Raw genomic sequence first — 15,210 nt, 5'->3', positions numbered from 1 at the left:
GCTCCTCTTCCCCATCCCCCTCTCTGATGAAGGGTCTAGGCCCGAAACGTCAGCTTTTGTGTTCCTGAGATGCTGCTTGGCCTCCTGTGTTCATCCAGCCCCACACTTGGTTATCATGGTTGGAGAAGAAATTTGATAAAAGATGATGATGCAGATCCGGGGTGAACTGAGTAGACTGGGAGAAGTGGTGCCCATGGTGGAAGGATACTGAGCCGGTGGATGCCAATTTTAGGATAATTGGCAAAAAAAAAGCAATGTTGACCTGAGGGGGAAATAGAACTCCTTTTCTCTCAGTGAGTGATTCAGATCCAAAAAGTGATGAGGGATGGTGGAGGATTGGTCGATTGAAACTTTCAAAAAGGCTGTAGATTGTTAAGAAAAGGAAACATTTGCAGGGCTTTGAGGATGTGATGGGAGCGTGGCACTCTGAAATACTACTTCATAGGGCTAGCTCAGATCTGATGGGCTGGTTGGTTGACTCCTGTGTTCTGTAGCCATTCTGTAATTCTCCATAGCACTTCTCGAGGGAAAAATCTTTCTGTGCCATTTTGCAGCTGAGGGCAGTAAATTTTGATCGCTTGGTATTTAGCCCGAGGAAATTGTGGCTGGAAAGTTAGATGTCGGACAGAAAATCTGACCAAATTGACGATGCACTGAGCGAGGTGATGAAGTGGAGGGTTAGGTGTTTACTGGCATGAATTGACTTTATCCCATTTTCTTACCCCTGATGAGTGAATGCTCCCAACTGAACAAGCCCTGTCATATCAACTTCATTTTCGTAATTCGTCGTCTGAAATTTTAGAATGATGGAATAATAATTTTTAATGTCTGTGTACACTGCAAAGTTCTATTGGATGGCTGTCAATGGGCAATTCAGTGCCAATTGCATTCTTGTGTTTAAAATGGAATCGGCTGTTAATTGGATGAAGGAGAAATATAATTTGACATTTTTTTTAAACAAAATGTTGCATTTTCTGACCATATTGATTTTCTGTGATGAATTACTGCATTGAGATTTTTCATGAGAACTGCATTTTTGATTTTTCATGTTTATAGTACCACTATAGTTTTTGGTGAGACATTGCCACTAGTGGGAAGGTGGAATTATTGATTCACAATTGTGGAGGTTATTTGGAAAATCTGTGTAAATTTGAACTTTAATAGTTTCAGATGCGCGCACAGTGGCAAGCTGTAAACTGCACGTGACTGCTCCATTGATAAGGCATTTATAAAAATAATGCTGGTGGTTAATGTTTATGAACTCACTCAGCAGCAACCAGAGAATTTTCTGACCAACTCTGGAAAATTCTCCAGTTGATGCAGAAAGACTTTTGTAATCATTAACGTGACTTTGTCAACAACATTAAAACCATAGGATTGATGCTCATATCTTGTTTAGTTTACTTCTCTAATATATACCTTGTAAAATTTATTATTTATAATTGTAAGCTTGAATTTACCTAAGAGCTTTCTAAATGCTCTGCTGGGAGTTTGTAAGTATAAATTGGACATCACAATAAATGAAAATTTTTGACCAGAGGTGTCTCTAATGTCATAATGTGCACGTAGATATAAGCCTTCAAACTCCGTTATCTATTTTAACTTAATTTTTTGCACTTCTTGCTTAGTTTCTGAATGTACCCATGTTTCGAAATGTGACGTTGAAGTGTTTGACAGAGATTGCTGGCGTTGGTGTCAGTCAGTATGATGAACAGTTCATCTCGTTGTTTACATTAACACTCATTCAGCTCAAACAGGTATGTTGAAATTGTCATGGAATTTGTCAGTATTTGTGACTTGTATTCGTCATTGGGTTGAATAGCCATCAGAATGGTACAGCGTCTAGCACTTAATTTGCTGAACATGCTATGCACAGGCCAAGACTCAGCAAGATTAGTGAAAATTGGTTCTGGGGACCTGGACTCGAATGACGCTCTGTTCAATCCTTTTTTTTGGTAATCCAGCAGAGGGTTTAATTGATTTTCTTTTCATTATTTAGTCACTAGTTCTTCCCCATTTATCCCCAGTGCTCATTTCTTTTGAAAAACTGAATTGGGTCATGCATTTACAATTGTGGATTTTGTTGTATTGTAATTGTGTGTGGATTCAGTCTCCAAGCTCTTGTCCCTCTTTTCAGATGCTACCTGTGAATACTAACATTCGCCTTGCGTACGCAAACGGGAAGGATGATGAACAGAACTTCATCCAGAACCTGAGTCTGTTCTTGTGTACTTTCTTGAAGGAGCATGGTACCTTAGTAGAAAGGACAATGGAGCTCAGAGAGGCACTCTTGGATGTAAGTATGAACTCCGACTGTAATTGATTTCTCTGCCCCTTCCTCTACTAGCTCTATTACTTTCTGACCTCTTCACCTTTCCCATCCCTTCCATTAACTCCCAGTAGCATTGCAGATCTCTACAGGCTAGGCTCCTGGTGCCTTAGACAGTTAATTCACTGTTTTTAAGCTGCAGAGCTGGGCTGAGAGGGGCAAATGGAGTTTAATGCGGACAAGTGTGAGGTGGTGCACTTTTGTAGGAGTAACCTGAATGCAAAGTACTGGGCTAATGGTAAAGTTCTTGGTAGTGTAGATGAGCAGAGAGATCTTGGTGTCCATGTACACAGATCCTTGAAAGTTGCCACCCAGGTTGACAGGGCTGTTAAGAAGGCATACAGTGTTTTAGGTTTTATTAATAGAGGGATCGAGTTCCGGAACCGTGAGGTTATGCCGCAACTGTACAAAACTCTCTGGTGTGGCCGCACTTGGAGTATTGTGTACAGTTCTGGTCACCACATTATATGAAGGACGTGGAAGCTTTGGAAAGGGTGCAGAGGAGATTTACTAGGATGTTGCCTGGTATGGAGGGAAGGTCTTACGAGGAATGGCTGAGGGACTTGAGGCTGTTTTCGTTAGAGAGAAGAAAGTTGAGAGGTGACTTAATTGAAACATATAAAATAATCAGAGGGTTAGATAGGGTGGATGGGGAGAGCCTCCATCCTAGGATGGTGACAGCGAGCATGAGGGGGCATGGCTTTAAATTGAGGGGTGAAAGATATAGGACAGATGTCAGAGGTGGTTTCTTCACTCGGAGCGTAGTAAGGGAATGGAATGCTTTGCCTGCAACGGTAGTAGATTCACCAACTTTAGGTACATTTAAGTTGTCATTGGATAAGCATATGGACGTACACGGAATAGTGTAGGTTAGATGGGCTTGATCGGTATGACAGGTCGGCACAACGTCGAGGGCCAAAGAGCCTCTACTGTGCTGTAATGTTCTATGTTCGATGTTGAACGTTGAAGGGATGATTAACAAAGGAATGTTTTAAACATGGGGAGGCTGGTAGGACAAATGGCTTGGCATGATGGAGGATTCCATGAGTATTAACTGACTCATGGTGATGCGTCAGTAGTTCAACAACAACATTGATATAGTGAGCATGGCGATGGTGAAAATGTTGGCATCTAAAATGAGACCAGTGGCTGGTTACAAAACAATCTTGAGAAATCCCATAGTAGCTGGCAGACAAGCAAAAATTGTATTCATTATTAGTTCTCAGTGCAGCCGTCCAATTATAGATTAGTCAAGCAAACACTTTGGGCTGAATGGCATACTTCTGCTTCTGTCTTTTACGTTGAAGTCTTAATAATAAATATTGAACTCAAATAAGTGTTAATAACTTTTTACTTTTGTTTTGCTATTTTGATATATTAGGGTCTACACTACATGATTCTTGTGTCAGAAGTGGAAGAGATAGAAATTTTTAAGATCTGTTTGGAATATTGGAATCATTTGGCAGGAGAGCTTTATCGTGAAAATCCATTTTCTATTAGTGCCTCTCCTGCTCTGGGCAATCCTCACAGTGATGTCCCACCTCGGAGACAGATCTACTTACCAGTGCTGTCAAAGGTGTGTATGATTTTAACCAGTGTAGGTGGATCCTAACAGCTGGTGTTGTACTATCCCAGCTTGTTCACATCTGTAAAATTATAACCTTACGTTCTCTTATGTTCCTTGACATGGGAGTTCTTAAGGTTTTCAAATTATTGGTTAATGGATGCTAGTAGTGTTAATCTGTACTTCCCACATCTAAGGAATCTTTACTAATGATCCTCTGTTCATTTTTAGTGGGTTTAGCATCTGTTAATATCTCTCAATAGTTTCCACGTAATGGTTAGCACTTTATCTTACCTGTATTAGGATAATGGTGTTTCTCTCTGAATTGTCAGAGGTGCTATGGCAAATGACGTTGGAACTGAACTTAATTTATTTCATCCTTTTCTTCTGACCTCCACTCTTCTTCTGTGTATGTATGACCTATTCCTTGGCTCCCACCCATCACCAAGAAGGTGTACATGTACGATTGGCAAACTAGTGATCTGATTTATTACTTGTTGGTTGTTTTTGGTTCTCTCCTTAACAATGTATATGTCCTTCACTCTGCGTAGTTAGTGATTGCATTACACGATGGTGTTGAACTGAAATCTGCCTGCATTACTGAGTGCATTTACTAATGACCACTGTTCTTGCCAAATGATTGATTAATCATCTTTATTCAGCAATCCCTTGCTGTAAAGTAAGTCTTTCTTAAAAATAAAGATTCATTTCTTTAAAAACCGAGGTGAAATCCATACTTTGTTTCAGCCTTGCCTCATCTTTCTTTAGTGTTCTCACATTATTGATGCTTTCCCCATCAATCTCCCTGAGCTATGTGACGCCAAGAGGGCAGTCAGTTGACCTGCTACCAGCACCAAATTCCGATCAGTCACTTTAAGCTAACACCCTGATCTCAATGTCACATTTTTGCTGATGCAGACTTTAAATAAAATGAACCTAAGCCAGTTTTCTGGCGCACACTCTGGTTAACAGCTTGTTGGTTTTTCAACTTGTGTAGGACATGTGCCACGCAACAGCCATATGTACAAACTTGTTTGAACTGTCCTCACACTAATTGTCTCTTGATGTGTACTTAATAAAACAATTGGATTTTTGTTTTTGTTTTTCTTTTTCAGGTGAGGCTTATCATGATCAGCCGAATGGCAAAACCAGAAGAGGTGCTTGTTGTGGAGAATGAGCAGGGAGAAGTTGTTCGGGAATTTATGAAGGACACGGACTCCATCAATCTGTACAAAACAATGAGAGAAACACTTGGTAAGCTTGAGGTTTCTTACAGTTATCTTTAGGGTGCCTGGGTTGTTGAAGTTCTATATGGAGAAATGTGAATCGATTATGTTTTGGTATGAAGAAATGGAGTACCAGGTAAAATAAAGATACAATTCTGAAGGGGATGCAGGATCAGACAAATGTGGGTGAATCAGTCAATAAAGGTGGCAGGACAGGTTGAGAGAGTGATGAATAAAGCACACAATAACACTGGCTTTATTATAGCACTGTGGAGTATCAGAATAAGGAGGTTATTTAGGCTCGTATGAAATACTGTTACAGCCTAAACTGGACTGTTGCATCCAGATCTGGGAGCCACATGTTAAAGGATGTGAAGGCTTTGAACGGAATGCAAAATAGATTCTTGATAATAGCTCCTGAGATGGAAAGCATCAGTTGCGAAGATGGGTTGGAGAAGTTTGGAGTCCTTTCCATGAAAAGGAGTTTGAGATATAATAGGCGTTCAGTTTTTGAGGGGTTCCCAATCACGAGAGGATCTCAAACCAAAGGACATGAGTTTGAAGTAGTTATTAAAAGAAGCAGAAATGACACGAGAAGAGGTGTTTTCACGAGTGAGTGTTATAGTTGTAGACAGGCTGGTAGATTTTAAAACTTCCTTCTGCCAATGGTAGCAGATGCTGGGCCAGTCGTTTGTTTTTGTTAAAATAAGGTGCTGAGGGATATGGGCCACAGGCAGGTATATGAAGTTAGCCCAATAGCCAGACATAATCTAATTGAATGGTGGAACAAGCTTGAGTGGCTGTTTGGCCCACTCCTGTAGCTGAGAGGGACTGGAATGCACTATCTGAGAGTGTGGTGAAGGTAAATTGATTTTTAAGTATTTAAGAGGAAATTAAACTGTCAGCGTGCAGGGTTGCAGGAATAAGCAGAGAGAATGGGGAACTACATTAAATGCTCATTCAGAAAACTTGTGCAATCAGGAATGGGTTGAATTGATTTCTCCTGCACCATAAAGATTAGCTGTGATCCCATTAAATGGGAAAGCAGACCGGAGGTGCCAAATGGCCTACTGCTGATCCTGTGTACACATTCTGATTGAGTTGATCTTGGCTGTGCGCAGCATGGGAATATTGCATTTGACCTCCATTTCTTTTTGGCAAGTTAAGCAGGGATGATTACATGTAACTGGAGTTCCTGTGCCTGATTGCTATACGGTTTTGTGCTGGTTGTCTGACGAAGGTGGTTTGGGTCCAGCCTGGCAGATTTTCACTTTCACTTTTTGCAGGCTGTCCTGAAGCTTGTAAGGATATGAAGATATTTGTAGGGTTAAGATATCTTCTTTTGAAGGGTATGGTTTCGGAAGCATGATGTTGATACTTAAGTATATGTAGTCTTGAATGTGCTAAAGATGTTGGCTTCTTGTGAATGAATTAAAAAAAAAACCGACTACTGTATAGCCTGTGAAAACCAAAGGGGACAACGAAGACGTGACATTGGTGTTCCCATAATGTTTACCACTTCTGCCAATCCTCCCATACTGGTGAGGTCAAAAAGATTAAGCTCCAACATAGTACTATACTCTGTTAATGGCATTGATGCTGAAAGATGCTGTTTCATTTTTCAATCTGGAATCTAAAGAATAGGCAGCAAAAAATACTAGGCTACTTTTATGGAAGTGCTCTGTTAAGGAAAACTGTCTATGCCTTTTAGACACCCAGATGACTTAAGAGCAATGTAATTGAGGCTCTGAACTAAGTAGAGGTTTTGGTGCTTTGATCAAATGAAAATTGGGTAGAAGTCACTTTTTCAATTGTCTTGGATCCAGTTTGAGCCCTACCCAAAAATAAGTCATCCCTGACCTGTTATAAGCATGTCAGCTACCTAATTCATTGCTCTCTTGGCAGTGCATTATTCTGGTTAAATTTTAATTGTACCAAAGCATGGTGAGTCAAAATGAAAACTTTGGGGATTACCTGTTTCTTTTGACAGAATAATTACTGCTATTTGGGAATGGCAACTTATGCAAGCAAAATTTAATCATTGGGGTTTTCATTTGTGGTCAGAACAAGTTTTTCAGAAATGCCAGGAATTCAGAATTTAAAAATTGTTGAAGCTCTTTTTCTTACAATAACAGGGAAAATTGATTATTCAAAAAGTAGAAAAATGGGATATGGTTGTTTGAAGCAGAGTTTTCAGTGGTTGAGGAATTCGGGTTAAGCTGACATTAGTGTATCGTCTCAGCAATAGATGTTTATTTGCGGAGTGTTCTGAAATTAATTCCAGGTTTATTGGTTGTTGCAGAAAGATTCAGTTTTAAAGATTAGGCAGAATTGGTGGATGAAGAATAGGAACCAACAGCACGAGTCTGTATGTGCCTGGATGAATGCAGCTCGGCACCATTCGAGAACTTGACCCCATCCGAGACATGATTAGCACCCTATCCACCAACAACAACATTTTCCTGCCTTTGCTATTGATGTAAAATGACGGCAGTCTGCACCATCTGAGATGCATTTCAACTCATAAAGCCTCTTTTGACAGCATCTCCCAAACCCCCAGCATCTAAAAGGACATGAGTATCAGATTCATGAGAACACCACCACCTACAGGTTCCTCTCCCAAGCTGCATGTCATCCTGACTTAAAAATAAATTGCTGTTCCTTCACCGTCACTGGGTCAAAATCCTGAAACTCCCTCCCTAACATCACTGCAGCAGTACCCACACCAGTGTTTCAGGATGTTTTGGAACTACCCAGACCCTGAGTTAAGAACAGACAATAAATGCTGGCCTAGCCAGCAACACCCATAATTCATGAATGTTTGTTTTTTTTAAACATGCATACAACCGGAATGAAAATGTCAGCAGTATGTTTTGGGCCGAGTGTCCTCTTTCACAGTGCAATTCATATAGTGTTTTGTGTGTTTTTTTTTCCCCTTTAAGTGTTAGAGCAAGTCTGGGAATGAATTTAGACTTTCCTTTTAATTGTAGCATATAGCAACTAAAAGGGGAGGTGATTACATAAAAAACAAAATCTTTTTCTGAGCTATGATCAGCCCTATGAAAAAATTACCTTCTATTAACATTATGATCTGTTCTGCAAAAGGATTTCTAAGATTTGTTTTCCATTTTTCTGACAAACCCACAGTATTTTTCTCTTGTCAGATGCTGGCAGGCATTACATATTTTCAGTTTACTGCCCACTTGATTTGACCCTACATCCCCATCTCCTCCTCCAATGCAGCAGTGTGCACCATCAACAATATGCACTGCAAAAATTCACCAAGGCTCCTTGTGATGATATCTTCCAAACCATAACCTCTTCTGTCTACAACGACAAGCAATAGCAAATAGATGGGAAGTACCACCAACTGCAAGCTCCCCTTCAAGCAACTCGCCATACTGACTTGGAAATATATTGCCATTCCTTCAGTGCGATTGGGTTAAAATCCTGGAATTCCCTCCCTTGTGACTTGTGGGTCTACCATCAGCATATAGACTGCAGTGGGTTCAAGAAGGCAGCTGTCTGCCACTTTTTCAAGGGCAGTTAGGATGGGCTATAAAAGCTGGGCCAGAAACCAATGCCCACGTTCCATAAATGAAGAAAACAAAACACCAGAATATTGTGTTTGCAGGCCCGGAATACCAACCCAGCACTTTCTGATCAGCTGTTACAATGTTTTCTTTGGAGTTATTCTCCCTCGTACCTGTTTGTTTCAAAATTGGTCCCACGGTCAGAGCTAAGGAACTATGAAACATTTTCTCTACCCACTGTCCTATAAAGGTTGCCAAATCAGGGTGATTTATGCTCTGTCTATCCCCAACTCCCTGGAAGATGTTGAGGATTTTGTCCACTCTGTTGGTATCCCATAATTGGCTTAACTCCAAATACAGCAGCCTTTCTCCATTTCGTCTGATCTTTTAAAAGATGATGTCTGCTTGAAGAAGCAATAATATTTCCCCTTTTTTTAAATTAAGAAACACTGAGATGTATCTCAATCATTAAGAGCTGAGGAGGACATGAATACAGTCCCAGAAGGAGCATTGTAAAAGAACAGAAACACTAGCCAAACAGTAGAGGGGAGGTTGTAGACCCTGACTTTTCCTTTGGCTGTTGGACCTGTTTGTTGGCAGAAATTGACAAGTGTGAAACCCTTGAGTAAGGGCAGCATAGTGGTACAGTTGTGAGCACAAATGCCTCAGACCGCTATGGACTTAGACCGACAAGGCTCGAATAGAATCTACGTGGTGTTTGCACATGCTGCCCATGTCTGCATGGGTTTCCTCCCACAGTCCAAAGATGTATATGTTCGGTGGATTGGCCAAGGTAAATGCAGGGTTACGGGGATAGGGTGGAGGAGGTAGTGGTTCTGGGTGGGAAGATCTTTTTTGGAAGGTCCATACAAAGCTGATCGGTTGAATGGCCTTTGTCTGCACTGTAGGGATTCTGTGATTTTAAGGTTTCTTTGTTTTCCTGTTTCAGTCTATCTCACTCATTTAGACTACGCTGACACAGAATGCATTATGACCGAGAAGCTACATAATCAAGTGAATGGTACAGAATGGTCGTGGAAGAACCTGAATACGCTTTGTTGGGCTATCGGCTCCATCAGTGGTGCAATGCATGAAGAAGATGAGAAGCGCTTTCTTGTCACTGTTATCAAGGTCAGATGGTGATGGAGAATTCCCATATCTCATGACTTTCAGCCCTCTGATACCTACACTCTGGCTTCTTTTGCATTCCCAATAATAATTGCCCCTTTGTAGGTGGCTGTACCTTCAGTTGCCTAAGTATGTGTGCACATGCCCACTCCTGTTCTCCCCTACTGCCAGAAAAATTCCTCCCCAGTTTCTGCACCTTGTTTTCCACCTCTTTAAATGTCGTAAAATCTACTCCTTTGACCAAGCACCTCCTTCATTGCTGCTGTTTTGTTATATTGTAGTGTTCCTTTGAAGCAACCTGAAATGTTTCATGGAATCGAGTTAGAGGTGCTGTCTAAGTTGTTGAATGTTCGTTTGATAATTCTTCTTGACATTTTTCTTAATGGAAGAAGGTTTTGTCCTAAATCTGTTTTTTTTAAGAGCAGGGGTTGTCATGTTGGCTCCCTTAGACACTTGAGACTTAGCTTATGTATTGTGTGTTCAAGGTATCACTATGATAGCTTGATTCACTTTGTTTTACTTATTGTTGAACCTTTTTGGCTTCGAAGGATTTGCTGGGCCTTTGTGAACAAAAACGTGGGAAGGATAACAAGGCTATTATCGCCTCTAATATAATGTACGTGGTGGGACAGTATCCCCGATTCCTGCGAGCTCACTGGAAGTTCCTAAAGACTGTGGTGAACAAACTGTTTGAGTTTATGCATGGTAAGGCATCATGTCATGAAGCCCAGAATGTAGTCAATGTGGAGTTAATTGCTGTTGCGCAGGTTTGCCTGGTCATTAGACTTTGCACAGATTAAAAATGCCTTCTTGGGTGCAAAATCTTGTATATGCTAATCAAGATACATTTGCTGTCGAACTTTACTTGAGTGCTTAAATTTAAAACATGTTTTGTAAGGTTTTTTGCAGATGATTCAAATGTTAGTGTAAAAATACTTCTACCCCTTGTGAGGTTGAGGAGTGATGTATGGAAAATTTTGGATTAATGTTGTTCTGATTTTTATAGAGAACTACTTTTTCTCCAAAGGGTGTGTAGAACTCTGGAATGAGTGTATCCCATGGCAAGCTATGACATTAAATTTGGACTTTTTAAATGCAACCATATCTATGAAAGATCTTTTGATGTAAAGTTTAAGGTAAATTTACTTTTATTTTTACACAGAGAAGTAGCTTTACACACCTTTTTATTGCTTCTTGCAGAGACCCATGATGGTGTCCAGGACATGGCTTGTGACACATTTATTAAGATAGCCCAAAAGTGCAGACGCCACTTTGTACAAGTGCAAGTAGGAGAGGTAATGCCTTTCATTGATGAGATCTTGACCAATATCAATACCATCATTTGTGACCTGCAGCCTCATCAAGTAAGTGCAGTTGCAATTCATGTTTTCATACGTGTATCTAAGGTTTTTTAAGAAACTATTTTAAAGAGGTGCTGACAGCCACTCATCCCTTGGTATGAAATGCAGCTAGCTTTTTGGGTGGGGAGTGGTGCGTGAGGGTTTGGCAAGAAATAGACTGCTGTACCTCATGCCTTTGGATTTAATGGAATTGGTTTCAAGACAAGTTTTGGAAGTTGGGCCACTGTTTGTATCTGTTGAATTGTTCCCTGTAAAACTGTGTGAAAGGGGTTGATCGTTTTGTAAATTGCTTGGAGCAATTCATTTGGACCTTGGCAACAAGACAAAAGGTTGGCAGACAGTAGTTTGTGTAACAAATTCTAAGAGGATTTACTGAGTAGTAGATGATTATATACTTTGTCCTTGCCACACTCAATTTATTATTATCCATAACACTACTTTGCTAAATTATTACTTTGGTGCCATGTGAATTCTCTCCCTCGTTACTCTTTTGCCCTTCTTTATACTTGCAGAATCTCCTTTTTACCTGTTATCTACCAAAACTGTCTCATCTCCTGTTTTCACCTTTCTTGATTTCTGCCTTCAATGTACTCCAACACCCTCTATACTGAAGGAATCACTTCATGCCCATCCACCAAAAATAACACACTTTTCTACTTGAAGCCCTCTCTGGTGCCCCATGTAATATGATTTGCCAGAACACTGGTCCCAGGGCACTCCAAGTAAGAGCATCCTAAAAGTACAGCTCCCCCATTCCCCAGCACTAGTGTCAGTGTCCCATGATTTGAAATCCATTTTTCCCACACCAAATGCACACAACTCTCTGACCTTATTACCTTGTGGAAATTTGCTTGAAAAAAGTTATCTGGAAAGGTTTTTTTTGTGTAATTCCGCTTTTATCACTTAGTCCTGAGTTGCTCGTGATCCCTAGGCAGAACCTCTTCGTAATTCTATTCATACTGTTGGTACCCACATGGACATTTGGAACTTCTACCTCCTGTTGAAGTTCGTCTCCACTTAGACCAATGCCCCAGTCCCTGGCACTGGGCAGAGCGGCCTCCTGGACTCCCTCTTAGCTGTGGAGAAATGTGTCTACTCTTGTCCATACAAGCAGCAGGAATCTTGATCCTGTGGGACTTTTGCTAAAACTGAGGCTACCACCCTTGATCCCCCATACCAGGCTCACACTCACCCTCTTGTCTCTGACCACAGTCTAGGACTTTACAATTTAGTCTAATGAATGTGACTGACTTCCGGAATAGTGTCTGGTTAACGCTATCCTCCTTGCTCTGTCTGACTCATGGTAGTGCCGAAAGCTCACTTTCTACCTTATTAACTCTGAGGAAAAGTTCAAAATTTTATTCTTATAATTCAGGTGCACACGTTCTATGAAGCTGTTGGTTACATGATTGGAGCTCAAACTGATCAAACTGTCCAGGAGCACCTAATTGAGAAGTACATGCTTTTGCCTAACCAGGTGTGGGACAGCATAATTCAGCAAGCAACGAAGGTGAGTTAGACAACCGAGAGGTCAATTCTTCATTCAGTAGTGGACAGTCTCCTCCTTGTCTTCCCTTATGTAGAATTATTGAATTCATTCAATAATCTTAAATGAGTGCTTTCTATCAGTATAATTTTCTGTGAAAGAATGGAGAGCATAGATGTCTGAAATTGGAAATGAACATCAAGTCTAACTACTTATTTGGTTATGGCAGAATTAGACCATTTTTGCATAGTCAACAAGAACTGTTCTAAGTCCCCCGTGACATTCAACAAACATAACAATGAAGCAATAAATGCTGCAACTCTTTTTGTTTCCTTTATTTCCACAGTAGTTGAACTATGTGAGTGATTTATAAGCTGTGGCTTCTTCTATCAATCATTTTCTTAAATCCTACATTCCAATTTCATTTCTTAAACCAGTGCCCTCAACTACTTTATCACCAAAATTAATGCCGTATGTTCAGTATAAAGCTTCAAACGCCAGATCCTCTTACGGCTAGAATAGAAAATACTGTCCCAAATGTTACACTTTTCTCTATCTCTCATCGTAAGAACAGGAGTAGGCCTTTCAGCACTTCAAGCCCACGCTGCCATTCAGCAAGATCATGCCTAATCTTCTACTTCAACAACATTTTCCTGAACTAATGCTATATCCCTTGATGTTTTTAATATGTCGAAATCCATTGATGTCAGTTTTGAAAATACTCTACGACTGAGCCTCCTCAGCTCTCTGGAGCAGAGAATTCCAAATGTCCTCCACCCCCAAGTAGAAAAGCCACATTCTGGGTCTAAAAGGCATGCTGTTTTATCCTGAGATGGTGTCTCTCTTGTTTTTAGACCTCCCCAAGCAGGGGAACATCTATCCTGCATTTGCTTTATCAATCCCTGTAAGAATTTTCCATGTTTGGTAGAGATCATCGCTCTTTTAGCTAAACTCCATGGGATGTAAGCCCAGCCTGTTGAATCTTTTCCATGTAGTTTAATCCCTTCGTCCCAGGAGTTAGTTTGGTGAGTCTTGCTTTGTGCTCCTTCTTTAGAGTGTCTTATTGCCTATAGCAAGATATAATCTCCAGGTGTGGTCTCACTAAGACTCTGCATAATTATGGCAAGATATGTTTTTAGTGCTGTACACACATTGGCCTTTATTATAAGCCAATGTACCATTTGCCTCTTTCATTACTGAAGAATACCCAAGTCCTTTCTGAACTTGCAATGCATCCAAGTAACTCCTACTATTCAAAGAATGCTCTCTGTCCCTATTATTTTTTGCACCACAATCTCCTATTTAGTAGTTTACTCCGTCTGCCAAGCTTTTACTTGCTCTCTTAACCTCTTCAAATCCCCTTGAGGCATCTTTGCAATGTTTTCACAATATCTACCACCACCTAGATTTGTTGCCCAAATGAGTGTCATCAATAGATTGCATGTTATTTCTCCCAGCAAGAAATGGAGAAATAACATCTTGGAGTTTCTTCCCACTAATCTCCTGCCACCTCTCCAATCCCTGTCCATTGGCTTGAGCTCCAAGTTAGCCTTCTGGCAGTCTTTGTAAGAATAAGGTAAATAGAGGCTAGAGGCCTTCATTGTGCAAGTTAAGTTTGAAGGGATGTCAGCACTTTGCTAGCATGACTGTCACGAAGAGAGTCTCCCACAACGCATGCTGCTTTGACTTCTTCTCCCCCAACCCCTCCCGGCAAAAAAAACACACAGCTGCAACAGATAATGGTGTTGGGGATGGGTGGAATCTGGGGTTTGGTGTGTGGCAGGAAGGAACGCTGAGAGTTACAAGTGCATGGAGGAAGTGTTTTACAGCATTTCTTTTGCCTGAATGTGCATAAATTCCATTTACTCAAATCATCTTTTATAAAGAATGTGGACATTCTGAAGGATGCAGAGACGGTGAAGCAGCTTGGCAGCATCCTGAAGACTAACGTGAGGGCCTGCAAGGCAGTTGGACATCCATTCGTCATTCAGCTGGGTCGGATATATCTGGACATGCTCAACGTGTACAAATGTTTGAGTGAGAATATCTCTGCCGCTATCCAGGCCAATGGTAACTAGCCACTATTTTTGCAGGGGATGTAGTGTTGGATGTTTTGAGTTGGTTGTTCCAAAGTTCTCCTCCCAGAATGAAAAGTTTCTCCCAAAAGGCTATTATGGATAGGGGATCAATTCAGTATCTTAATGCTGAGGTTGATAGAGTATTGTTAGGCACAAAAATTAAATTTTGTAGAGCCAGGTTGGGTACAATTTAAGTGATGGAGCAGGTTTAAGTAGTAGAATAGACCACTCCTGAATCCACCTGATATTTTCTATCAAGATCGAATCAAATTTATGGCTTGGACATAAATAAGAGGTTTGTCCAATTGCTAAAGGAGAGTTTTGATATCCAAAAGGCTTACGATTAACCAAGAGTAGAGGCATAAAGATCTGTAGCATTGAAAAGGGTCCATCTCAGTCAGTGCTGGTCAAAAACAATACCTGACTGTTCTAATCCCGTTTTCCAGTGCATGCCCCATAGCTTTAGGTACCTCTGCATCTTAAGTGCTCATCTAAATACTATAGA

The 15,210-nt window shown here is 40.7% G+C and overlaps 1 protein-coding gene across 4 annotated transcripts in view; it reads left to right on the top strand.

The window, feature by feature from the left end:
* LOC125455953 (exportin-1-like) overlaps positions 1-15,210 on the top strand; it is a 77,068-nt gene that overhangs the window by 44,656 nt on the left and 17,202 nt on the right. For all 4 annotated transcript variants that reach the window (XM_059649022.1, XM_048538549.2, XM_048538550.2 and 1 more), the window contains 9 exons: positions 1,629-1,757; positions 2,138-2,296; positions 3,711-3,905; positions 5,009-5,147; positions 9,602-9,783; positions 10,329-10,485; positions 10,981-11,144; positions 12,517-12,651; positions 14,514-14,697. In XM_059649022.1, the coding sequence (XP_059505005.1) occupies positions 1,629-1,757; positions 2,138-2,296; positions 3,711-3,905; positions 5,009-5,147; positions 9,602-9,783; positions 10,329-10,485; positions 10,981-11,144; positions 12,517-12,651; positions 14,514-14,697 (1,444 nt within the window). The remainder of the gene's footprint in view (positions 1-1,628; positions 1,758-2,137; positions 2,297-3,710; positions 3,906-5,008; positions 5,148-9,601; positions 9,784-10,328; positions 10,486-10,980; positions 11,145-12,516; positions 12,652-14,513; positions 14,698-15,210) is intronic.

The sequence above is a fragment of the Stegostoma tigrinum genome, chromosome 10 (assembly GCF_030684315.1).
Source record: "Stegostoma tigrinum isolate sSteTig4 chromosome 10, sSteTig4.hap1, whole genome shotgun sequence".
In the NCBI taxonomy this organism is placed as follows: Eukaryota; Metazoa; Chordata; class Chondrichthyes; order Orectolobiformes; family Stegostomatidae; genus Stegostoma; species Stegostoma tigrinum.
This window is presented reverse-complemented; position numbering and strand designations above follow the sequence as displayed.